Source organism: Pleurodeles waltl, chromosome 5 (genome assembly GCF_031143425.1).
Source record: "Pleurodeles waltl isolate 20211129_DDA chromosome 5, aPleWal1.hap1.20221129, whole genome shotgun sequence".
Lineage (NCBI taxonomy): Eukaryota > Metazoa > Chordata > Amphibia > Caudata > Salamandridae > Pleurodeles > Pleurodeles waltl.
In genome coordinates, this window is record NC_090444.1 from 1,847,855,212 (window position 1) to 1,847,882,759 (window position 27,548).

The 27,548-nt window shown below is 47.6% G+C and overlaps 1 protein-coding gene across 1 annotated transcript in view; it reads right to left on the bottom strand.

The window, feature by feature from the left end:
• The window catches only part of KCNK16 (potassium two pore domain channel subfamily K member 16), a 78,831-nt gene that overhangs the window by 41,272 nt on the left and 10,011 nt on the right, over positions 1-27,548 (bottom strand). The window contains exon 2 of the mRNA XM_069236655.1: positions 353-467. Within this exon, the coding sequence (XP_069092756.1) occupies positions 353-467 (115 nt within the window). The remainder of the gene's footprint in view (positions 1-352; positions 468-27,548) is intronic.

The window sequence follows — 27,548 nt, forward strand, 5'->3', positions numbered from 1 at the left end:
CCCTCCTATCACTCACACAGACGCCCCGCATCCACCGCAGCAGAAGAGGAGGACACTAATCCTACATCACAGCAAAGACCTGGACCAGCCTCCCCTGAGCTCCAGACCGTCACCTCCCTTCTGGAAATCCAGAGGGCCCTCAAGACCTGGCTGTTTGCATAACACTTCTGGGACCTGCAAGCGCCTGGATGCCCTATCAGGTGATTAGCAGCACTATATAGATCCTGATTGATTAAAAGGGACTCTCCCTTATACCTACAGTAAGAAGCTGAATGGTCCTTTCTAATTAAAGGGACTCACGGCGATAATCCATAGGGGACTAATTACGTATTACGCTAAGTGACGTAGTTACCTATAGTCGTGACGACTGTTCCTGCGAAGAAGAAGGAGCTGCTGAAGTCCCAGTTGCTTGGGTTACTCGAATTTCCTTTTGGGTTCACACCATTCTCCCAGGCTTCCATGATGATCTAAAAGAAATACACATCAGAATGTATTAACAGCTAATACTGGATTTTATAATAATTCTGAGCATTCATAAGTTAGAATATACCACATCCCCAGAGGTGTGACACAAGGACTTGTCGTTGTTTGATTATAGAGCATGGCTTCCAGGTCAGTGGTCAGCTAACTTCTGGCTACCACTTACTTTCAGAAATTCCTCACCTTTGGGGTTTTTGACAAACCACCTGCAGTGTAAAGGATTAGGGACGCCTGCATACATAAAGAAAATGCATGGGGACTGCACATTTCTACAGCAGTAAGAATCACCAGTATACATTTATGAACTGATAATGACATTATTGTTGGCAACTAGGATTGTATAGGCCAGCAGAGATGCAATGGTTACAAACCAGCACCTAACTTCTCGTGACTTCCACCCAAACACAGGGGCATATTTACAAGGAATTGGTGAATCGTCTCTGAGGCGCCAGTTTCCTGCATCACCCTGAACCCCCCTAATGGCACCATGGTAGCGTTGTATTTACAATATACCGCACCATGGCGCACATCAGGACAATAGCATCAAAATGTTTGACATTATTGTGGTGCTTTGCTGGACTAGCACCAAAAATGTTGGCGGTAGTCCAGCAAAGCACAGGGAGGCCCATAGGCTAATGCACTAGCGTCACTTTAACGCCTGCCCTGAGAGGGTTTTAAAAAATTACGCTGGAATGCCGCAGTTAAATTTTGTAAATTTCACTGCGCCATTTTTTGGGGGCTCCCTGTGGGGGAACACCCTCCTTGCATACATCATACCTGGTGCGGGTATAATGTGGCAGGGTGGGGGACTGGTTAGCGCCACCTTAGCGTAAAAACAAATTACGCTAAGGCGGCGCTAGGGGCTAGTAAATATGCCCCACAGTGTCTTATGCAGCCATGATATACACCAGTGCACAGCTCATGACCTCACAAATGACATCAAGGATTACATCACAAATGACAACATATATTGCATCACCTGTGTAGCAAAATATGTTACATCAGGGTTTGCCAAACTTTTCTATAACAAGTGCTACTTATGTTCACTGAAACTTATCCTGAGCTACCAATATTATTAGAGCTTTATCAGTGACATCAGACAATGGTACAGAAGTAGCCACATTACGAAAGATTATCAGCAGTGATCACGTCAGTGCGTCAGGCACGGTCACCAGCACTAATGTAAACAATGCATTCTTAATGTGGAATGACTCAACATGTGTAATACATAACAACCATATCTACAGTGCCCCTGGCACCAAGATAATAATATTAGTAATACATTTTCCCAAGGCAGCATGAGTTATCATCCAAATATCAGCTTTAAATACATATTCCGGAAATTCAACCATGTTCTTCAAACATCAGCTTGTGAGTTCTGAAAATACACAGATTTATGTCTCAAATACACTTTCCAATTTTGGAATACATCTGTTCCTTCAACCAAGGAAAAGCTTCTCATTTAGTAGTCTGGGCTACATACAGGAGAGCTACTGACAGGAACCTGGGGAGCTTCCAGTGGCTCACGAGCTACTCGTTGGAGAAGTTTTTGTTACATTAAATAGAAATGAAAGGTGTCTGCAGTTTCACTCAAAACAACTGCATTTCCCAACAGGTGTTGGTGTAGATCTTCGCTGCCGCTATTAACATACGAATGTTCTTTCAGGTAGTACATAGAAGGCCAAAGGATGGCCAAAGCTGCTCTTTCAATTCATTGTTATCTTCAAAGACATTAAAGCAGTTGTATATTTAAAGTACCACTCTCACCATGCAGATGTACTCACATCAAATATATAGAACTGAAATACTCATCTAATTACCTTTCCAAGCACTACATTAAATGTAGTTAGAAGGCTACAGTACCTCAGCATAAGATAGATAGGCAGACAGGTAGATAGATAGATAGATAGATAGATAGATAGATAGATAGATAGATAGATAGATAGATAGATAGATAGATAGGGACCTGCCAACTTTTGCTCGGTGCAGTAACACGTATCACTGCATTTTTAGTAACGTTTGATCTGTTTGAGTTCTAAACATTTTTTTGGTTACAATCTCCACACTATAATGGCAAATGTAACAGATCTATGCCTACAAGCTTTGTGGGCTTGAATTATTTCAGCAAGATATCCCTGTGCCCAATTTTCCATCACCAATCAAATGATAATGGACATAACCTTTGTCCACATGCTGGACACACAGCACATCTGTCAAGATGCCCTCATGTGGTGGATACTACCCTCTTTTTTTTGGTATTCACTCACCTAACAAACAAAGGGCCTGATTTAGATGTTGGCGGTTACAGTCCCAGAGTTGAATTTTAAACTGAAAACCCGTCCACCGCTGTGAGGGTCTGCACGCCGTATTTAGATATTTGCGATCCCATGGCAGGAAGCCCGTTTTCGAACCACTGTCTCCGCCAAGAAACACTGCCTGCGTTGACTGCAGGAGAGGGAAAATTGGGCCCGACAGGACCCCAGCCACCCTTACCGACATACAGATTTGAATGTTCCTTAGCACCAAGCAAAAAGTGGTGGACCGACTCCCACTTCTGGGTTGCAGATTTTGGGTGGGGGATGGGTAAAGCTCACCTCTTTTCCCCATTCCACCCCATCTACGACTGGACACGGCTGGACAACATTTGCTGTCACTGCTGCCACCGTCCCACAGAGAAAACACGACCTTCCCTCCTCCCCTCAGACACTGGACTCGAAGGTTGGGACACCGCATTGCCAGGGTACATTAGGTGGACACTGCACGGGAGGTCTGGGCCACTGCAGGCATATACATGTCACAGTAATTTTTTTAAATCACTGTCACATGAATATGTCAGGGAGACAATTGTGTGACATCTGGCTGGGGACACACCAGCACAACAAGCATATTGCACACATACACAACTGTCATTGTGGTGTCATCATTCATTGCCAAATGAATGTTGACACCACAATGACAGTACACTTATACTTGACAACTGTGTTAATGTGTGCAAGGGAACCTCTACTGGTAGGTTTGTGCTATCTATTGTGTATGTGAGTCAGTACGTGTATGTGTGTGTGTGAGTAGATTGGCTTGTTGAGGAAGCCAAAGTGGGAGATGTGGTGGTGTCTGTATGTGTGTCACTTGCCTGGGAGTCCGATGTTGTGTTGGCGTGTTACATATTCAGGTGAGTGTTGTTGTGCGTCGGATGTTGTCATGATTGGTGTAGTTGTGCCTTTGTGTGAGTGTGTTTGGTAGCTGAGTGTGTAGTTGTGTTGGTTGTTGTGGTTGTGTCCTGTGTGGGTGCAATGTCAATGCTGTGTGTGTTGTGTCATGAATGTATGTCAATGTGTGTTTTTGGCATGTACAGGTTGTGTTGTGTTGGAATTATAATGGATGATGTGTATGTAGTGTATTGTACAGTGCAGGGGGACACATATGGCTAAGGTACAGTGTGTGTGAATGTCACTTACCTCTATTCCATAGCCCCTGTTCTTGTACGGAGTCCATTGGATCCCACCGCCATCTCCCTCCATCAGCAATCCATTGCCATTCCTCCGCTTGCAGAGCTGTAACATCTAAATATGGTGGGTGGAACACCGTCGAATTGGCGGCTTAGTGGTAACACTGCAAAGATCTAAATCAGGCCCCAAATGACTCCACTGTCACCTTTTAAACCTTGAATGCTGTCCAAAAAGAGTTTGTACTCATTTCACCTTAATGGGATCACCCTCTAAAGGACTTCACAAGATCCACAATTTTAAAGAGGGAAATTGACATGGTCGCCCTATAGACAACCTTCTGTAGTTTGGTAAAATACACTACACATATCCCTGAGATGAATACAATGCCATACAACCTTAGAGCCATACTTACAACCACTCTGTGGCTTGAACAATCTCTAGCTGGGTCACCGCTACATTCTAGATTATTCAACAATCTGCAATGGCTCAAAATATTCAGTGAATTTCTTGAAATAAACATCCACACCTAATAAATACCCCCTTTACATAGAATGTGTCTGTTGCACTGCTATTTAAAATGGGCACATGCCCAGACATCCAGCAGTGGATAACCTATTGCAACCAGAAGATTTTCCTTTTCTCAGAGATTTTTTGCAACATGCTTTGGCTTTAAGCCACGACCTTCACTGAAACAAACCACTGCATCCCACATCATATCTGCCTCCGCCTTTACCTTGTTTAACAAAGATTACCACTTGCACCCAAAACTTTAATGGTTTGTAAACTGAGCACCATACAACTTTTACCATGCACACCTGGACGTGCCTGCAGAGTTTATTCTATCTCCATCCTATGCACCCACAAGTGGGCACCCATAATTCTACGTTGTGTTTGACTGTAAATCCTTTACTAGCAACTTTTTAAAATAATGTTAGGGCTTATGGAGTAATGCAAATAGCAGTATCATGGATTATGTGTTCAGTGATTTCATTGGTGATGTTATCAATGATATATCAGATATCAGTAATGAGATCAATGATGTCATTTAACATGTCATATGTGATGTAATATGTGAGGTCATAAGCAGTGGGTGATGGGGTGCGAGTTATAGTTAGTTCACTGAACCGCAACTGGCGATTTTCAGTGTTTTTTGTTTTCTTGGGGGCATATGTACAAGGAATTGGCGTAGGGCTGTGCTGCAAGCTTTTCAGGTGCTCGGCCCTAAGCCAATTAAAAAGGGCAGAAATGCACTGTATTTACAAAATACAGTGTATTTCTCTCCTCTCCCCCTGTGCTGCTGCACAAATTGCTGCCTAGCGCCAATACAGGCACACTTGCACCATGGTCCAAGGGTGTCTGCGTTGCTGGTAGGATTGTTTTCGTGCAGGAAGGGACCCTTCCTGCACAAAAACAATCCCGGGAGGATGTTTCCTCTTCACTGCAGCACACATAGAAAGAAGAAACAACAAGGAGAAAGAAACATTATTCTCCTCATTACACCTCCCCTGGGGAGGCGTACAGTTTTGACGCATTCCCAGGTTTACAGATCCTTGTAAATCTGGGAATGTGTCAAAACCCTTAGTTGTTGCGTTGGAACACCCAGAACAATGCCCAGGGATTGGCTCCCTGATGCAGTGTAAGGCAATGCAGCAACTTGTGATGCGCTGCCTTACACCACATCTGCGAAGCCTTGACAAGCCACGCAAAGTGGCTTTGCGTAGCCTCGTAGATATGGGTCTGCACTATGCAGCAGTGGGGGCTTATAAATATGCCCCCTAGCTCTTATTTCAACACCTAATTATAACAACACTTTAGCCTTTGTTTTTTTTTGTGAATTTGTTTTCTTACATGTTAAGACTATTGCCATATCTAACTATAACTTCACTTGAATTTTTTTTTTTTCAATCAATTTCTCTGTTTTTGTATCATATTCAAAGTTGAACATACGCCCAACCCTCTGGAGCAACCTGAAGTCAACCCCACCGCTGCTCACGGCCTTTGGCCAGGCCCTGCACCCAACTCAATGCGCGTGGCCAACTCCTCGACCGTGCACAGCGGGGGTTGGCCACGTGGCCTGGCCTCCAGCGACCGACCCCCTGCTGGGACTATTCTTATTATATGCTATCTTAGTTATTACTTCTAAAGTATGCATGCACAACAAAGCTGCCTGGAGCTGTCAATGATCCCATGCATGCTAAGCGCCATATTAGCTTTGCAACCCTGTAAGAGAAAGAAGATGCTGATTGAACAGCCAAGTTCTGAAAGGTTTTCTGCACATGAGGAAAGAGGCTTCTCTATGCAGGAAGAAAGGCTACACTTCCTACCATCTAGCAGCAGCCCTGGAGAAGGTCCTGCATCCAAATGTTGGAGTACAAGTTTTAGGTATAGTTAGAATGAACTGATTGGCTGAATGCAAAAGTTGCCCAGCTCCTATCTCCTCGGTGGAAAACAGCCATGGCTTTAAAATGACTCTGATGCGAACGGGCAGCCAGTGTAAAGTTCTTAAGCTTTTCAATATCACCCAAGTAAGTCACTTTAAGATAAATGTCAAGTTAACTGGGTCTTGTACAGATACCCTTGGTGGACCAGGATGATAAAAGCGTTGCGTTCGGTATACAGCCCATTTGAAGCCTCGCTACCAGTGCCTATCAGTCATAGAGTGGCCATCTTGTGTCTATCAGTTATAGAGTGGCCATCTTGTGTCTGCCAGTCATAGAGTGCCCATCTTGTGCCTATCAGTCATAAAGTGGCCATCTTGTTAGAGTGGCCATCTTGTGCCTACCAGTCATAGAGTGGCCCTCTTGTGCCTACCAGTCATAGAGTGGCCATCTTGTGTCTGCCAGTCATAGAGTGCCCATCTTGTGCCTATCAGTCATAAAGTGGCCATCTTGTTAGAGTGGCCATCTTGTGCCTACCAGTCATAGAAAGGCCATCTTGTGCCTATCAGTCATAAAGTGGCCATCTTGTGCCTATCAGTCATAGAGTGGCCATCTTGTGCCTACCAGTCATAAAATGGCCATCTTGTGCCTATCAGTCATAAAGTGGCCATCTTGTGCCTATCAGTCATTGAGTGGCCCTCTTGTGCCTATCAGTCATAAAGTGGCCATCTTGTTAGAGTGGCCATCTTGTGCCTACCAGTCATAGAGTGGCCATCTTGTGTCTATCAGTCATACAGTGGCCATTTGTGCCTATCAGTCCTAGAGTGGCCATCTTGTGCCCATCAGTCATAAAGTGGCCCTCTTGTTAGAGTGGCCATCTTGTGCCTATCAGTCATAGAGTGGCCATCTTGTGCCTGCCAGTCATAGAGTGGCCATCTTGTGCCTATCAGTCATAAAGTGGCCCTCTTGTTAGAGTGGCCATCTTGTGCCTATCAGTCATAGATTGGCCATCTTGTGCCTATCAGTCATAGTGTGGCCATTTGTGCCTATCAGTCATAGAGTGGCCATCTTGTGCCTATCAGTCATGGATTGGCCATCTTGTGCCTATCAGTCATAGAGTGGCCATCTTGGTACACCTCTGATTGGTTTCTTATGTTTTAATGTGTTGGTCATTCTTTATACCTCTTTCACGTTTTTGAGCACCGCACATTCACTCCTGGTGCACCGCTGCTGTACACACATTGTTATCTAATGCAGTTCAGTTTGTTGCATGCTAAACAGCCTAGAGGAGTTTTCAGCATTTCATATGCTTAATTAATGCCTCGTGTGAACATTATGGTTTTTGTTGTCGTTACTCTTTTCATTCAGACATTTACTGTTGCTGGTATCCGTCTTTTAATCCAATTACTGTAAAAGTAATCCTCGGGAGCCATAGTTTTCTCTATACCATGGTTTAAAAATGGAACAGGTGAGCCACTCCACCTACTAATGTTGTTCAATGATCAGATATTGAAGAGTTTTGGCCGATGGGAATGCGAGTCTAATTTTCATTGGCTTTTTGGTGAATTACTGCAACAATGAACATAAGAAGGGAATGACAACAGCTTTCAGCACAAAAACAAGGTTTCGTGTATTTCTTAAGCACATCTTTCAGTTTTCCTTTATGATCGTGTAAGTCAGATGGCAACCAACAAGGATGGAACGAGCCCAGATTGCCCACCATGACCCCTCGACGGCAGATGGGCCACCTGTCATTGGGGTAAGTATCTCTCACAGGCCTGGCAGGGAGAAGCAGAGAGCAGGCTTAGGCTGTGGCGCCACAGACTCCTGAAGCTTGCCACCAGATTCACAAAGATTTGTCACCAGGGTTGAAGGAATGTTTGATGCAGTCCTTACGCAAAATCCATTTTGGTATCTATAAAGCCACACAAATATCGATTTCAATTGTTTTGTAAGAAGTAACGCAACGCAGAGCACTGCCAGGCCTTGCATTACTTTGTATCAGGTCGGCGTCCCATGGGTAGTGCATGGGAGTTTCCGTACATTCACCCCTGGATTTCACTACAAACTCATAGATGTAAAGAGATGTAGGCGTGGGTTTCTGCTAGGTGGTAGACATGCCTGAGGCTGGTGTAATGAATGTACTTCTCCTGGCTATTTCCTCTTGTCATGCGAGTTGCATTCTGCAGCCCACATACAACTTCCTGCAAAAAAACTAACCTGACCATAACACAGGCACCATTTCACTATGTCGCAAGGGGGGCTGTGTTGGGGGTCGGGAGCCACAAGTGTGCAAAGAGAGAGTAGAAATGCGCCATTTCTTTGAAGATATGGAGCGGTTCTGCTCTCTCCAGGTGACGCAATGCAGCAACTTTACTTGCTGCTTTGCGCTGCTTCTTTGTGAATACGCCCCACTTGATTCACGTCGACTACGCTGTGCTTTCCGTGTGTGTGTGTGTTTTAACTGATGTAACCGATTCCTTGCTGGATATTTCATTTGGACGTAGTAACGTGAGTTGTAGATGCTGATTATGTTAAATTGAAAAAGGGTGTTTAGCTGTTGAACGCACCCCACTCAGGGCCTCATTTAAAGGGCCAGTGTGTAGGAGGCTGGCCTGGCTTGTAGTGGGTACTCAGAGAGACTTGACAAAAACACCCACAACAGCAAAGAACTCTTCAGCATCGTCAAAGAGCTCTCCAACCCCAATGCCAGCTCCAACACCATCACGCCCTCACAAGAACTCTGCAACTCCCTCGCTACTTTCTTCCATCAAAAGATCACCGACCTACACAACAGCTTCGGACCCCAAACCCCGCCGCCCACCACTGAACCTACAGCCCCAGGCACTACCCTCAACGCCTGGACCCCCATCAGCTCCGAAGAGACCAGAACCACCACGAACACCATCCACTCCGGCTCCCCCTCTGACCCGTGCCCCCATCACATCTTCAACAAAGCCAACGCCATCATCGCCCCCTATCTCCAGAGCATCATCAACAGCTCGTTCGCATCTGCCACCTTCCCCGAGAACTGGAAAGTCAACGCTCTCCTGAAAAAACCCACGGCTGACCCCAATGACCTGAAGAACTTCCGCCCCATCTCTCTTCTCCCCTTCCCGGCCAAGGTCATCGAGAAGGCCGTCAACAAGCAACTGACCACCTTCCTTGAAGATAACAACCTGCTCGACCCCTCCCAATCTGGTTTTCGTGCCAACCACAGCATGGAGACCGCCCTCATCGCAGTCACCGACGACATCAGAACCCTGATGGACGACGGAGTAACAACTGCCCTCATCCTCCTGGACCTCTCGGCTGCCTTCGACACCGCGTGCCACCACACCCTAGTAACCCGCCTCCGCTCCACTGGAATCCAAGGACAGGCCCTGGACTGGTTCCTCGCTGACCGAACCCAAAGAGTCTACCTCCCGCCCTTCCGCTCAGAACCCACCGTGATCATCTGCGGCGTTCCAGAAGGCTCTTCGCTCAGCCCAACCCTCTTCAATATCTACATGAGCCCCCTCGCCGACATCGCTCGCAAACACAACATCAACATCATCTCCTACGCCGACGACATCCAGCTGATACTCTCCCTCACCAAAGACCCAGCCACCGCCAAAACCAACCGACAGGAAGGAATGAAAGACGTACTCAGACAAGACGGAGGTCCTCATCCTCGGACACTCCCCGTCCGCCTGAAACGACTCTTGGTGGCCCACGGCACCGCACCAACCCCCTCAGACCACACACGCAACCTCGGATTTATCCTGGACTCCCTCCTCAACATGACCAAGCAAGTCAACGCCGTCTCGTCTTCCTGCTTCCACACCCTTTGCATGCTCCGAAAAATCTTATGCTGGATCCCCGCCAAAACCAGAAAAACTGTTACCCATGCCCTCGTCAGAAGCCGCCTGGACTACGGAAACACCCTATATGCAGGAACCACTGCAAAGCTACAGAATCGTCTTCAGCGCATACAGAACGCCTCCGCACGCCTCATCCTCGACATACTGCGCCACAGCCACATATCCGCCCACCTGAAACACCTGCACTGGCTCCCCGTCAACAAAAGGATCACCTTCAGGCTCCTCTCCCACGCACACAAAGCCCTCCACAAAAAGGGCCCGAACACCTCAACAGATGCCTCTCATTCTACACGACCACCCGTCAGCTTCGCTCAGCCAGCCTCGCTCTCGCCACCGTCCCTCGTATCCGCAGAACCACCGCTGGAGGTAAATCCTTCTCTTACCTGGCAGCCAAGACATGGATCTCCCTTCCCGCTCACCTAAGAACCACCCAGGACCACCTCGCCTTCAGGAAGCGCCTCAAGACTTAGCTCTTTGAGCAGCAGTACCCCCGCCCCCCCAGCACCTTGAAACCCTCCCGGGTGAGTAGCGTGCTCTATAAATGCCTTGATTGATTGATTGATTGGTACCAGAGGTACTTATACCTTGTGCCAGGTCAAGTTATCCCTTATTAGTGTAGAAGAGGTGTTTCTAGCAGCTTAGACTGATAGAAGGTAGCTATGGCAAAGCAGCCTAGGCTGAACTAGGAGACATGTAAAGCTCTTACTATACCACTGGTGTCATATGCACAATATCATAAGAAAACACAATACACAGAGATACTAAAAATAAAGGTACTTTGGCCCATATTTATACTTTTGGACGCAAAACTGCACTAACGCAGTTTTGCGTCAAAAAAATTAGCGCCGGCTAACGCCATTCTGAAGCGCCATGCGGGCGCCGTATTTATTGAATGACGTTAGCCGGCGTTAGCCGCCGGCGCCGTCTGGTGTGCGTTAAAAAAAACAACGTACACCAGGCAGCGCCGGCGTAGGGGGATATGGGGCTTGGGCGTGAAGAAATGGGGCAAGTCAGGTTGAGGCAATTTTTTCGCCTCAACCCGATTTGCGCCATTTTTTTTCACTCCCAACCCCCATAGAAATGACTCCTGTCTTAGCAAAGACAGGAGTCATGCCCCCTTGCCCAATGGCCATGCCCAGGGGACTTCTGTCTCCTGGGCATGGTCATTGGGCATAGTGGCATGTAAGGGGGCACAAATCATGTCCCCCTATGCCACAACAAATTTTTTTTAAAAAAAATTACCTGAACTTACCTTAATGTCCCTGGGATGGGTCCCTCCAGCCTTGGGTGTCCTCCTGGGGTGGGCAAGGGTGACAGGGGGTGTCCCTGGGGGCATGGGAGGGCACCTCTGGGCTCCTTCAGAGCCCACAGGTCCCTTAACGCCTGCCTTTTGCAGGCGCTAAAAAACGGCGCAAAAGCGGCCGTACGTCATTTTTTTGACCCGCCCACTCCCGGGCGTGAATTTTGCCCGGGAGTATAAATCCTACGCACATGCCTCGGAGTCGATTTTTTAGACGGGAACGCCTACCTTGCATATAATTAACGAAAAATAGGTTTCCACGCTAAAAAATGACGCTAACTCCATGGACTTTGGCGCTAGACGCGTCTAACGCCAAAGTTTAAATATGGAGTTAGTTTTGCGTCGAAATTGCGTAAAAAAAAACGACGCAATTCCGGCTCAAACGGAGTATAAATATGCCCCTTTATTTTTATGTCAATATGCCAAAAGTATCTCAGTGAGTACCCTCAGTATGAGGATAAGATATGTACACAAGATATATGTACACAAACCAAAATTAGGTAAGTAATAGCAAGAAAAGTAATGCAAACAGTGTAGAATTACAGTAGATTGCAATAGGAGCACATAGGTATAGGGGCAACACAAACCATATACTCCAAAAGTAGAATGCGAACCACGAAGGGACCCCAAACCTATGTGAGCTTGAAGAGGGTCAGTGGGACTGTGAGAAAACAGTGAGGGTTAGAAAAATAGCCCACCCCAAGACCCTGAAAGGTAGGTGTAAAGTGCATCTTCTACCCCCAGAGAGCACAGAAGTCGTGATAGGGGGATTCTGCAGGAAGAACAAACACTAGCAATGCAACAACAGTGGATTTCCGGACCTGAGTACCTGTAAGACAAGGAGACCAAGTCCAATATTCGCGACAGTGTCGAGAGTGGGCAGGAGCCCAGGAAATGCCAGCTGAGGATGCAAGGAAGCTGCCACCGGGTGGAAGAAGCTTGGAGTTCTGCAAGAAAGAAGAGGACTAGGGACTTCTCCTTTGAAAAACGGATGTCCCACGTCGTGATGAATCTTGCACAGGTGTTCCCACGCAGAAAGACCACAAACAAGCCTTGCTAGCTGCAGGGGTTGTGGTAGAGGTTTTTGGGTGCTGCTGTGGCCCAGGAGAGACCAGGATGTCATCACTTGGAGGAGGAGACAGAGGGAGCACCCAGCAAGTCAGGGAGCTCTCACAGAAGCAGGCAGCACCCACAGAAGTACCTGAACAGGCACTTGGAAGAAGAGTGAACCAGAGTCCACGCGAAGTCACAAAAGGGAGTCCCACGACGCCAGAGGACAACTCAGAAGGTTGTGCACTGCAGGAAGGAGTGTCGGGGACCCAGGCTTGGCTGTGCATGAAGGAAATCCTGGAAGAGTGCACAGGAGCCGGAACAGCTGCAAATCACGCAGGACCCAGCAATGCAGTCTAGCGTGGGGAGGCAAGGACTTACCTCAACCAAACTTAGATTGAAGAGTCAAAGGACTGTGGGAGTCACTTGGACAGAGTTGCTGAGTTCCAGGGACCACGCTCGTCAGGATGAGAGGGGACCCAGAGGACCAGTGTTGCAGTCTTTTGGTGCCTGCGTTAGCAGGGGGAAGATTCCGTCGACCCATGGGAGATTTCTTCAGAGCTCCTGGTGCAGAGAGGAGGCAGGCTACCCCCAGAGCATGCACCACCTGGAAACAGTCGAGAAAGCCGGAAGGATGAGGTGCTACAATGTTGCTGGTAGTCATCTTGCTACTTTGTTGCGGTTTTGCAGGCGTCCTGAGCAGTCAGAGGTCGATCCTTTGGTAGAAGGTGAAGAAGGAGATGCAGAGGAACTCTGATGAGCTCTTGCATTCGTTATCTAAAGAATTCCCCAAAGCAGAGACCCTAAATAGCCAGAAAAGGAGGTTTGGCTACCTAGAGCGGTAAGAGCCTATCAGAAGGAGCCTCTGACCTCACCTGCTGGCACTGGCCACTCAGAGCAGTCCAGTGTGCCCCCAACACCTCTGTTTCCAAGATGGCAGAGGTCTGGGACACACTGGAGGAGCTCTGGGCACCTCCCCTGGGAGGTGCAAGTCAGGGGAGTGGCCACTCCTCTTTCCTTTGTCCAGTTTCATGCCAGAGCAGGGCTGGGGGATCCCTGCACTGGTGTAGACTGGCTTATGCAGAGATGGGCACCATCTGTGCCCATCAAAGCATTTCCAGAGGCTGGGGGAGGCTACTCCTCCCCAGCCCTCACACCTATTTCCAAAGGGAGAGGGTGTTACACCCTCTCTCAGAGGAAGTCCTTTGTTCTGCCTTCCTGGGCCAGGGCTACCTGCACCCCAGGAGGGCAGAAACCTGTCTGAGGGGTTGGCAGCAGCTGCAGTGGAGACCCCGGAAAGGCAGTTTGGCAGTACCCGGGTACTGTGCTAGAGACCCGGGAGATCATGGAATTGTCCCCCAACACCAGAATGGTATTGGGGTGAAACTTCCATGATCTTAGACATGTTACATGGCCATGTTCGGAGTTACCATTGTGACGCTATACATAGGTAGTGACCTATGTATAGTGCACGCGTGTAATTGGTGTCCCTGCACTCACAAAGTCTGAGGAATTTGCCCTGAACGATGTGGGGGCACTTGGCTAGTGCCAGGGTGCCCACACACTAAGTAACTTTGCACCCAACCTTCATCAGGTGAAGGTTAGACATATAGGTGACTTATAAGTTACTTAAGTGCAGTGGTAAATGGCTGTGAAATAACGTGGACGTTATTTCACGCAGGCTGCACTGGCAAGCCTGTGTAAGAATTGTCAGAGCTCCCTATGGGTGGGAAAAGAAATGCTGCAGCCCATAGGGATCTCCTGGAACCCCAATACCCTGGGTACCTCAGTACCATATACTAGGGAATTATATGGGTGTACCAGTATGCCAATGTGAATTGGTAAATTTAGTCACTAGCCTGTAGTGACAAATTTGGAATGCAGAGAGAGCATAACCACTGAGGTTCTGGTCAGCAGGGCCTCAGTGAGACAGTTAGGCACCACACAGGGAACACATATAGGCCACAAACTTATGAGCACTGGGGTCCTGGCTAGCAGGATCCCAGTGACACATAAACACACTGACAAAATAGGGTTTTCACTATGAGCACTGGGCCCTGGCTAGCAGCATCCCAGTGAGACAGTGAAAACACCCTGACATATACTCACAAACAGGCCAAAAGTGAGGGTAACAAGGCTAGAAAGAGGCTACTTTCCTACAGCGTGGTGCAGGGCGGCACAGCCAGTGTCTTGCTGCCCCCCGTGCCACCAGGAAAGGGCTTAAATGTGCCGTATCCGTAAGATACAGCGCATTTCTGTCTCTCCCTCTGCGCTGGCACACAAATTGCTGCCATGTGCCAACGGTGGTGCAAGGGTGCCTGCATTGTGGGGATGATTGTTTTTGTACAGGAAGGGACACCTTTCTGCATATAACCAATCACAAGAGGTGTTTTCCTCTTTCTATGTGTGCTGCAGTATGCAGCACACATAGAAAAAGGAAAAAACAGGGAGAAATAAAGATATTTCCCCCCTTTGCGTCACTCTTACACTACTCCTGAGGTGGCATAGCAATCTCATGCAGTCACACTCTTATAAATCTGGGAATGCGTCAGATTCCTTCGGGTTCCATGGGTGTTGCTCGGGAACACCCCATGTAACACCCCTTTCATGCAGTGCTATGCATGAAAGGGGTAAATGTTTATAAGGCCATAAAAAGCCTCGCAAGGTGGCTTTGTAAATATGGGCCGGTATACTGCGCCACCCGAGCCTCAACGACGCTTCCACACTGTGTTGCTGGATGGCTCTGACCTTGCTGATTTCCAGCTGCACTGGGAGGACTCAGCCCTAGACCTGAATTTTAATCTGCTACCACTAGATGGCAGCATTGACTAAGGAATGCCTATGACAGCATGTTGCTCCAGACTGCAGCTGCAGATAGACCTAGCTGTTGGTAGAGCTTGGTACAAAAAACAGACTTACCTTCTACCCCCGACCAACATGCATTCCTGATGCGTTATCAGAGTTTGCAACACCTCTTTCAGCCTGTGCCAGTCCTCAAAACTTCCAGGGCGGGACAGAGACACTGCACACAATTGGAGCTGAGGCTCGCTGCAGTAGGCATGGACAAAACACTGCGTTCGCCCAAGAGGACAAAATGTGCTAATTTTTTTTACACAGCACAGCAGCCAAATATAGGCCCATATTTATACTTTTTTAGCACTGCATTTGCGCCACAACTTACAAAATACAATTGTATTTTGCAAGTTTGCGCCGCTTTTGCGTCAAATAATGACACAAATGCAGCGCTAAAAAAGTATAAATACGGGCCACAGTGTGCTGCGTTTCACAAGGGGGAAACACAGCGCCAGCTGCTGGCGTCATCCCCTGAGCCCGCACTCAAGCAGTGCTTAATTTGTATAACGGTAAGTGCCAGGGCCCTTCTCAGGAGACCACCGCAGCTTGTACAACCCACTGACCCCGCCAGCGTTGCCAATGCCAGTACCAGCAGAAACACTAACCGTCAGACTCCTGCAAATGTGACAATTTGGACTATTCTAGCTACCCAACACTACATGGATTGTCTGGGTGGAAGGTATTATTAATTTTTAATGTATATTAGAGTATTAGACATTCAGTTGTTGTGCTCACCTCAAAATGAACAGCACCACCAGGTGGTGGACTGTCATAAGTGCTGGTGTTGAGCACTGGCAAACACCAGCTCAAATTAACGACTGCACTCAAGCCCTCTCGCATCGCATCAACCTCACTCGAGCGGATTTGGACCTGCTTTGTCACTCGTGTCACCTCAACCTCATCTGAGCGGCTTCTACCCTGCTTTGCTGCTTGCATCACAACAACTTTACCTGAGCGACCTTTGACCTGCTTTGCTGCTCGCATCACATCAACTCCACCTGAATGACTACTGCCCTGCTTTGCCGCTCTCATCACATCGACTCTCGCCCAAGCGGCTTCTGCCCTGCTTTGCTGCTATCAGAGCATCAACTTCCACCCGAGCGGCTCCTGCCCGGCTTTGCTGCTATCAGAGCATCAACTTCCACCCGAGCGGCTCCTGCCCCGCTTTGCCACTCTCATTGCATCGACTCTCATTGAAGCCACTCCTGCCCTGTTGTGCAGCTCTTATTGCAGCAATCTCGCCACAGTAGCCTCTGTCCTGCTTTTCTGCTCACCCTTCATCGATTTTCACCTGCGCCGCTTCTGTCCTGCTTCGCCGCTCTCACCACAGTAACTTCACCCGAGTGGCTCCTGTCTCGCTTTGCCACTCTCGTCTCTGCAACTTCACCCGTGCGGCCTCTGCATAGCTCCACCGCTCGCACCTTGTCAGCTTCAACCCAGGCACCTCTGGCCCTGCCTAGCCGCATCCTGCTCCTGGTAGGAGCACGACCACGGACATTGGACACCGGTGTTGAGGAGTCCCTGGCACCATCGCTTTGCGCTATTGCTCCTTTCTTGCATGATCTTACTACCTTCAGCCTTCAAAGCTAAATCCTCCTGTACCGTATTGAACGTAAAAGTATCCAGATAAACAAGCTTTATTTTTCTATATACCTGTGTGAGGTCTTTTTCTCTGGTGCACCTCCTGTGATTATAGTGTGTGTGTAGCTCAAGTACTTTACGCATTGCCTACTAAGTTAGGCCTGCCTGCTCTGCGTCAGGCTCCCAGAGGGTGAACAGAGGCTAGTTCATGATGTGTTACTAGCTTGCCCTGACTAGAGTTGCAGCCCCTACTTGGACAGGGTGCATACCTCTGTCAACTAGAGGCCTGGTTTCAAACACAAGTGTGCTTTGAGTTGTGCAAGCTCAAAGCCTTAGCACTTGAGGGCCAGAGTCTCCATACACAGACTCTAGCATCATTGGGGACAGATGTCAGACTGGACTCCTACACACCAAACTAAAGACAGTCACTTACTGTTAGAGTAAGGCGGACCCCCACTTGGGGCCTGACCGTAGCTATCCTGAGTAGAGGGGACGTAGGGCAAAAAGAGGAGCGAAGCCAGGGAAGGTGGGTCAGAGAACTGCACAGTGGCACTGACTCAGCAGCTCAAAGACAGCCCTGCCCATTCCACAGCCCACAGGGCATCATGGAGCTCACCCGCGGGGCACAGATATAGGATGGAAGCCTCCTCCGGACACACCTGAGGACTTTGTTCTGTGTGATCTGTGCTGCAGGAAGAGATGAGCCACTGCCGGAGTCAGTCTGGAGGCTACAACCACAGCAGGAAGAGCAGCCAGGCCCCTGCACCGACTGCCTGCCTCTGTCCTCACTCTCCTGACGCAACTCAAAGGCAGTAGCGCCAGTCTGCAGCCGCCTCGCCACCTGAACAGCAGCCTTCCTCCCCATGCCTCTGACAGCTCTAGCTCGGACAGGTCTGGGTGGGCTGCCCCGGTGTGCTTGTACAAGGCCCTGGGTCATGAACACCCAGAGGAAAGGCGCAGTCACCAGGCAAACCCAGCAAGGTCTCAGCATCTGCAGGAGCCTCTGGTAATGAGACTGTGCTGAGGCTGCAGGTCAATGGCAAAGGGTGCAAAGGCCTTCACCACGCGAACCCCTGGGGCACATCACCCCAGCTCCTGTGACCTTGCGCTGACTCCCGCGGCCCTCATCATCATCATCATCATCACCATCACCACCATCACCACCATCATCATCATCATCATCATCACCATCACCATCATCATCATCATCATTATCATCATTAATATTATTATTGTTATTGTAGTTGTTATAGTCATCATCATTATTATCATCATTATTATTGTAATAGTCATTATTATTATTGTTATTATCATCATCATCATCATCATCACTATTATTGTTATTACTATTATTATTATTGATATTATTGTTGTTGTTATAGTCATTATTATTATTACCATCATACCTATTATTCTTATTATTAGCATTAATATTATTAACATTATTATTATTATTATTGTTGTTATCATCATCATTATGCTGTGTAGCATGCAAGGAAATATATTTACAAAGAAATGGAGTGTTTCTACTTCCCCTTGTGCGGGCACACTGTGTGCAGCCTAGTGCCAGTGGAGGCATCCTTGCACCATAGTACAAGTGCGCCTGCGTTACGCACAGCGTTGCTTTTGTGCAGGAACAGGGAACTTCCTGCACAAAGACAATCCTTAGAGGAATTTTCTTCTTTCACACGTGGAAAGAGGAAATAACAAGGAGAAGTAAAAACATTTCTTCTTATTACGCCGCACTTGACGCGCTGCCAGAGTTACAAGTCTTTGTAAATCTGGGAATGCACCAAAATGCATGGATGGATGCATGGGAACACCCATGCCCCACCCATGGAACGCCTTCCCAATGCAGCATAAAGCAAGGCATGGATTTGTGCTACCCTGCGTTACTCTGTATTTACTAAGCCACATGGAGCCACACGAGGTGGCCTTGTGTGGCTTAGTAAATCTGGCCCCAGATGCCCAGTGGAAGGGATAAAAACCTCCTTATAGTCCAGATGCCCAGTAGAAGGGATAAAAACCTCCTCATAGTCCATATGCCCAGTGGAAGAGATAAAACTCTCAGACCCCGGATATCCAGTGGAAGAGGTACAAATCCTCAGACCCCGGATATCCAGTAGAAGAGATACAAATCCTCAGACCCCAGATATCCAGTGGAAGAGATAAAATCCTCAGACCCCAGATATCCAGTGGAAGAGATAAAATCCTCAGACTCCAGATATCCAGTGGAAGAGATAAAATCCTCAGACCCCGGATATCCAGTGGAAGAAATAAAATCCTCAGACCCCGGATATCCAGTGGAACAGATAAAATTCTCAGACCCCGGATATCCAGTGGAAGAGATAAAATCCTCAGACCCCGGATATCCAGTGGAAGAGATAAAATCCTCAGACCCCGGATATCCAGTGGAAGAGATACAAATCCTCAGACCCCGGATATCCAGTGGAAGAGATACAAATCCTCAGACCCCGGATATCCAGTGGAAGAGATACAAATCCCCAGACCCCGGATATCCAGTGGAAGAGATACAAATCCTCAGACCCCAGATATCCAGTGGAAGAGATCAAATCCTCAGACCCCAGATATCCAGTGGAAGAGATAAAATCCTCAGACTCCGGATATCCAGTGGAAGAGATCAAATCCTCAGACCCCAGATATCCAGTGGAAGAGATAAAATCCTCAGACCCCGGATATCCAGTGGAACAGATAAAATTCTCAGACCCCAGATATCCAGTGGAAGAGATAAAATCCTCAGACCCCAGATACCCAGTGGAAGAGATAAAATCCTCAGACCCCGGATATCCAGTGGAAGAGATACAAATCCTCAGACCCGGGATATCCAGTGGAAGAGATACAAATCCTCAGACCCCGGATATCCAGTGGGACAGATAAAATTCTCAGACCCCAGATATCCAGTGGAAGAGATAAAATCCCCAGACCCCAGATATCCAGTGGAAGAGATAAAATCCTCAGACCCCAGATATCCAGTGGAAGAGATAAAATCCTCAGACTCCAGATATCCAGTGGAAGAGATAAAAACCTCAGACTCCAGATGTCCAATAGAAGGGATAAAAACCTCAGACCCCAGGGACCACATTCTGTATAGGGCTCACTTTCCCTGTTTGTGCCATTGCACACCTTTCAAAAGGTACGCCAGACGCAAACAGAGACAGTGAGCTGGATTACAAAAAATGTGCTGCCCCCAGATCAGCCATGAACTGGTGCTGCCCTGAGGGCAATGCATTCAAGTGAAATATGGAGTGACTGCTTTGAGGCTGCTCTGTGTTTCACAGTGTAGGTGGCATGCTACCTGCACTGTGAAGAGGGGAGAGAGCTCCCCTTGCAGGCGGGTGCAGTAAGTGACTGCACCCGTCTGCAGGGGGATGTCATGGATCCCCCCCTTTCAGCTCTCCAGAGGGCTGCAGCTTTAGAAGGTGCTCTGAAAGTGTGCCACCATTTTGTGGCGCACTTTCAGTGTGCCTCCTATGGGTATGTTTGCCTCTGCATCGTCGTCCATAATATGGTGCGTGCTCAGAGGCAAAGAGATTCCTTCATGTAGATGGGGTCACGACCCCATGTAAATGAGAGAACGCCCTCTTGAGATTGCGCTGGATCTACATGTGCACCAGCGCTATCAGTATTACAGAAGGGAACGCACAAGTATCTGTGCCTCCTTTAACACCATTGTGCTTCAGAGGTCCAGTGGAACGGATACAAACCTCAGACCGGACCTACCTGTAACTTTCTCTTCAACACTGTATGCAACTCTGTGTTCACAAATGCGAGGTGCTCAATGCAGGCGATTACAGCTTCCGCTTTTAGGACATTGTATACCACTTCCCATTTTTTTGAGTACTCCCTCTGAGGGGGACCTGGTGATCTGCCTGTCCCAGTGATCTGTCCACAATCTTAAGCCCATGAGATACTTTCAGAAATCTTGTGCATGGCTCCTCCATTTTCTTTGCAAATGTTTTTATTAAGTTTTGAAACGCATACAGTATGAACTTGCATGCATATTTTTCAACAGACAGTGGTACAGCATAATATTCTGTCTACCCATTTTATTCTATCTACCGTACATTCAGGATGAAGGTGTTGCATTTTATAAAAGATATCTGAAGGAGAAACCATAAATTGTTATTAAACACTATGGCCCTGATTTAGATCTCGGGGGATGGAATACTATGTGAAAAACGTGATGGATAGCACGTCCGCAGTTTTACGACTTCCATGGGATATAATGGGATTGCAATACGGTGGACGGTATATCTGTCATGTTTGTGACGGGCTAACCCCATCTGACAAATTCGAAATCAGGCCCTGTGTCGTGTAGGAAGAAGGGGGGGTGCGGGGGTGTTGTGATTCCGTAACTCCTTCAGGGAATAGTATTAGTGGAGCATTTTTGGGGTGTAATTGAAATCTGTGCTGTTGGGTTGAGCCAGATCAGGCTAGTATGAGTACACCTCGAGGTGGGTGAGGTTTAATGAATAAGTACAATCTTATACTGGGCCCCACAAGAGGGCAGGGCGGAGTGTGAGAGAGACATCTGGGGGTCTCCCATGGCTATGCATGTGGGGGCACTCCCTCATGGCGGGTGATCATTATTGGAGATCAGTGCTTCATGGGCTAGTGGTGAGGGGAATCGTCCTAAATAACACGTTCTCAACAACGCGGACGTTTCCCACGCAAGCGTAACAACACTTGCCTGAACAACTACTACCTTTTTCTCTGCCTTAACCACGCATGTGCTAATCTACGCGTATGCGTGGTTAAGGCAGAGAAAAAGGCAAAGAGGAGTCTAGTGGATTGGGAGAGGTTGCGGTGAGGTAGGTGGAGCTGGGGCAGGGTTGGAGGAGTAGTTTTTAAGGGTGGTGGATTTAGGGCTTAGGGTGGGTGGGGTTGGGGAAGTTTTTTCTTTGGGCTTAGGGAGGTTGCCGAGGGCAAGGTAGTTTATTTTTTAGGGGTGGGGTAGTTTATTTTTTAGGGGTGGGGTAGTTTATTTTTTAGGGGTGGGGAAGGTTTAAGGAAGGGTGGGAGGAGGGGGAAGAGGAGAGGAGGAAGGACCAGGAGAGGACACGGTGAGGTAAGTGGGGCTGGAGCAGGTTTAGGGGGTAGTTTTTAGCGGTGGGGTAGATTTAGGGCTTAGGGTGGGTGGGGGTTAGGGGTAGTTTATTTGTTAGGGGCCATGGTGGAGGGGTTCGGGGTAGTTTCTTTTCTAGGGCTTAGGGTGGGTGGGGGAGTCGGGGTAGTTTATTTTTTAGGGGTGGGGTGGTGTTGGGGAAGTTTAGGGTGGGTGGGTTGTTCGGGGTACTTTAGTTATTAGGGGTGTGGGAAGGTTTTAGGGCTCAGAGTGGGTGTGGGGTGTCTGGGAAGTTTACATATTAGGAGTGGGGGTAGTTTTGGGCCTCAGGGTGGGTGGGGGGGTTGGGGTACTTTTTAGGTTAAGGGAGGGGTGTATGACACAAGCATGCATGCAGTTGCCACATATGCCTTTACTGAGCATGCTTTTACAATTTAATTTGTTGTAAAGACATGCATGGTAAAGGCATGCGTGGAAAAGACGCGGTCGTAGTTCCAACCGAGTTGTTAAGATATGCGTAGTTCCAGCATGCATGGTTGTTTCATACAACCGTACCATGGCGTCCCAGAGGTCTGTTATTGGCACTAAGCAGAGACCCCGCTTCTCTTCCCACCGCAAGGAGGTTCCTCCGGACTGTACATCCCAATGCCATGAGGAAAAGTTAAGAGGGATCCCGGATTTCCATTGCCGGGATATGGCACAGCATGCTAGGAGGAGAGCTGTGCATAGCTCCTCCTGATGTGATTCATGCTCAGATATCCTGTGCATAGTTCCTCCTGATGTGATTTACACTCAGATATCCCTTTCATAGCTCCTCCTGATTTGATTAATGCTGGATATCCCTTGCATAGCGCTTCCCAATGTGATTTACACTCAGATATCCCTTGCCACAGCTCCTCTTGGTGTGATATACGCTCAGATAACCCTTCACACAGCTCCTCCTGGTATAATTTACATTCAGATATCCCTTGCATAGCTCTTCCCAGTGTGATTTATGCTCAGATATCCCTTGCACAGCTCCTCCTGATGTGATTTATGCTCAGATATCCCTTGCACAGCTCCTCCTGATGTGATTTACATTCAGATATCCCATGCATGGCTCCTGCTGATGTGATTTACACTCAGATATCCCTTGCACAGCTCCTCCTGCTGTGATATGTGCTCAGATATCCCTTGCACAGGCCTCCTGATGTGATTTATGCTCCGATATCTCGTGCATGGCACTTGCTGATGTGATTTACGCTCAGATATCCCTTGCACAGCCCTCCTGATGTGATTTATGCTCCGATATCTCGTGCATGGCACTTGCTGATGTGATTTACGCTCAGATATCCCTTTCATCGCTCCTCCTGATGTGATTTATGCTCAAATATCCCTAGCATGGCTCCTCCTGATGTGAGTTACGCTCAAATATCCCTTAAACATGTCCTCCTGCTGTGATATACGTTCAGAGATACTTAACACGGCTCCTCCTAGTATGATTTACATTCAGATATCCCTTGCATAGCGCTTTTCAATGTGATTTACACTCAGATATACCTTGCACAGCTCCTCCTGATGTGATTTACGCACCGATATCGCCTTGCACAGCTACTCCTGGTGTGATATACGCTCAGATATACTTAACACAGCTCCTCCTAGTATGATTTACACTCAGCTATACCTCGTACAGCTCCTCCTGGTGTGATATATGCTCAGATATTCCTTGCACAGCTTCTCCTGGTGTGATATACGCTTAGATGTCCCTTGCACAGCTCTTCCTGATGTGATGTAGGCATGGATATCCCTGATGTGATTTAGCTCAGGTATGTCTTGCACAGCTCTTCCCAAAGTGATTTAGAATCAGATCCCCTGTGCACAGCTTCTCCTCGTGTGATTTACACTCAGGTATCTATTACACAGCTCTTCCTGATGCCATTTATGCTCAGATATCCATTATCCTTATGTGATGTATGCTTCTATATCCCTTGCATGGCTCCTCCTAATGTGATTTACACTCAGGTATCCCTTGCATGGCACCTCCCGATGTGATTTACACTCAATTATCCCTCACATGGCTCCTACTAATGCAATTTATGCTCAGATATCCCTAGCACGGCTCCTCCTGGTGTGATTTATGCTTGGATATACCTTGCACAGCTCCTCCTGGTGTGATTTATGTGTGGACATCTCTTGCATGGCTCCTTCTGATCTGATTTACGCTCAGATATCCCTTGCACAGCTCCTCCTGATGTGATTTACGCTCAGATATCCCTTGCACAGCTCCTCCTGATGTGATTTGCACTCAGAGGTCCCTTGCACAGCTCCTCCTGATGTGATTTATGCTCAGATATCCCTTGCACAGCTCCTCCTGATGTGATTTACGCTCAGATATCCCATGCATGGCTCCTGTTGATGTAATTTACGCTCAGATATCCCTTGCATGGCTTTCCCTGATGTGATTTACGCTCAGATATCCCATACATGGCTTCCCCTGATGTGATTTACGCTCAGATATCCCTTGCACAGCCCTCCTGATGTGATTTATGCTCCGATATCTCGTGCATGGCACTTGCTGATGTGATTTACGCTCAGATATCCCTTTCATCGCTCCTCCTGATGTGATTTATGCTCAAATATCCCTAGCATGGCTCCTCCTGATGTGAGTTACGCTCAAATATCCCTTAAACATGTCCTCCTGCTGTGATATACGTTCAGAGATACTTAACACGGCTCCTCCTAGTATGATTTACATTCAGATATCCCTTGCATAGCGCTTTTCAATGTGATTTACACTCAGATATACCTTGCACAGCTCCTCCTGATGTGATTTACGCACCGATATCGCCTTGCACAGCTACTCCTGGTGTGATATACGCTCAGATATACTTAACACGGCTCCTCCTAGTATGATTTACACTCAGCTATACCTCGTACAGCTCCTCCTGGTGTGATATATGCTCAGATATTCCTTGCACAGCTTCTCCTGGTGTGATATACGCTTAGATGTCCCTTGCACAGCTCTTCCTGATGTGATGTAGGCATGGATATCCCTGATGTGATTTAGCTCAGGTATGTCTTGCACAGCTCTTCCCAAAGTGATTTAGAATCAGATCCCCTGTGCACAGCTTCTCCTCGTGTGATTTACACTCAGGTATCTATTACACAGCTCTTCCTGATGCCATTTATGCTCAGATATCCATTATCCTTATGTGATGTATGCTTCTATATCCCTTGCATGGCTCCTCCTAATGTGATTTACACTCAGGTATCCCTTGCATGGCACCTCCCGATGTGATTTACACTCAATTATCCCTCACATGGCTCCTACTAATGCAATTTATGCTCAGATATCCCTAGCACGGCTCCTCCTGGTGTGATTTATGCTTGGATATACCTTGCACAGCTCCTCCTGGTGTGATTTATGTGTGGACATCTCTTGCATGGCTCCTTCTGATCTGATTTACGCTCAGATATCCCTTGCACAGCTCCTCCTGATGTGATTTACGCTCAGATATCCCTTGCACAGCTCCTCCTGATGTGATTTGCACTCAGAGGTCCCTTGCACAGCTCCTCCTGATGTGATTTACGCTCAGATATCCCTTGCACAGCTCCTCCTGATGTGATTTACGCTCAGATATCCCATGCATGGCTCCTGTTGATGTAATTTACGCTCAGATATCCCTTGCATGGCTTTCCCTGATGTGATTTACGCTCAGATATCCCATACATGGCTTCCCCTGATGTGATTTACGCTCAGTTATCCCTTACACGGCTCCTCCTAATGTGATTTGCGCTCAGATATCCCTTGTATGGCTCCTCCTAATGCGACATATGCTAAAAAATCCTTAGCACGCCTCCTCCGGGTGTGATTTACACTTAGGTATCCCTTGCATGGCTCCTTCTGATCTGATTTACACTCAGATATCCCTCGCACAGCTCCTCTTGGTGTGATATATGCTTAGATATCCCTTGCACAGCTCCTCCTGGTATGATTTACATTCATTTATCACTTGCATAGCTCTTCCCAATGTGATTTACACTCAGATATCCCTTGCACAGCTCCTCCTGCTGTGATATATGCTCAGATATCCCTTACACAGCTCCTCTTGATGTGATGTAGGCATGGATATCCCTGATGTGATTTATGCTCAGATATCCCCTGCACAGCTCCTCCTGGTGTGATATACGCTCAGATATCCCCTGCACAGCTCCTCCTGGTGTGATATACGCTCAGATATCCCTTGCACAGCTCCTCCTGATGTGATTTATGCTTAGATGTCCCTTGCATGGCTCCTGCTGGTGTGATTTATGCTCAGATATCCCCTCCATGGCTCCTTCTAATGTGATTTATGCTCAGTTATTCCTTGCATGGCTCCTCCCGATGTGATTTACACTCAATTATCCCTCACATGGCTCCTCCTAATGCAATTTATGCTCCGATATCCCTTGCACAGCTCCTCCTGGTGTGATATACGCTCAGATATACTTAACACGGCTCCTCCTAGTATGATTTACACTCAGATATACCTTGCACAGCTCCTCCTGGTGTGATATATGCTCAGATATTCCTTGCACAGCTCCTCCTGGTGTGATATATGCTCAGATATTCCTTGCACAGCACCTCCTGGTGTGATATATGCTCAGATATTCCTTGTACAGCTTCTCCTGGTGTGATATACGCTCAGATGTCCCTTGCACAGCTCCTCCTGATGTGATGTAGGCATGGATATACCTGATGTGATTTAGCTCAGATATGCCTTGCACAGCTCTTCCCAAAGTGATTTAGAATCAGATCCCCTGTGCACAGCTTCTCCTCATGTGATTTTCACTCAGGTATCTATTACACGGCTCTTCCTGATGCCATTTACGCTCAGATATCCATTATCCTGATGTGATTTATGCTTGTATATCCCTTGTATGGCTCCTCCTGATCTGATTTACACTCAGATATCCCTTGCACAACTCCTTCTGGTGTGATATATGTTCAGATATCCCTCGTACAACTCCTCTTGGTATGATTTACATTCAGATATCCCTTGCATAGCTCTTCCCAATGTGATTTACGCTCAGATATCCGTTGCACATCTCCTCCTAATGTGATTTATACTCAGATATCCCGTGCATGGTTCCTGCTGATGTGATCTATGCTCAGATATCCCCTACATGGGTCCTTCTGATTTGATTTACGCTCAGATATCCCGTGCATGGCTTCCCCTGATGTAATTTACATTCAGATATCCCTTACATGGCTTCCCCTGATGTGATTTATCCTCTGATATCCCTAACATGGCTCTTCCTAATGTGATTTGCGCTCAGATATCCCTTACATGGCTCCTCCTAATGTGATTTACACTCAGATATCCCTTTTATAGCTCCTCCTGATTGGATTTAAACTCCGTTATCCCTTGCGTGGTCCTCCTAATGCGATTTATGCTCAGATATCCCTAGCACAGCTCCTCCTGGTGTGAATTATGCTTGGATATCCCTTGCATGGCTCCTTCTTATCTGATTTACACTCAGATATCCCCT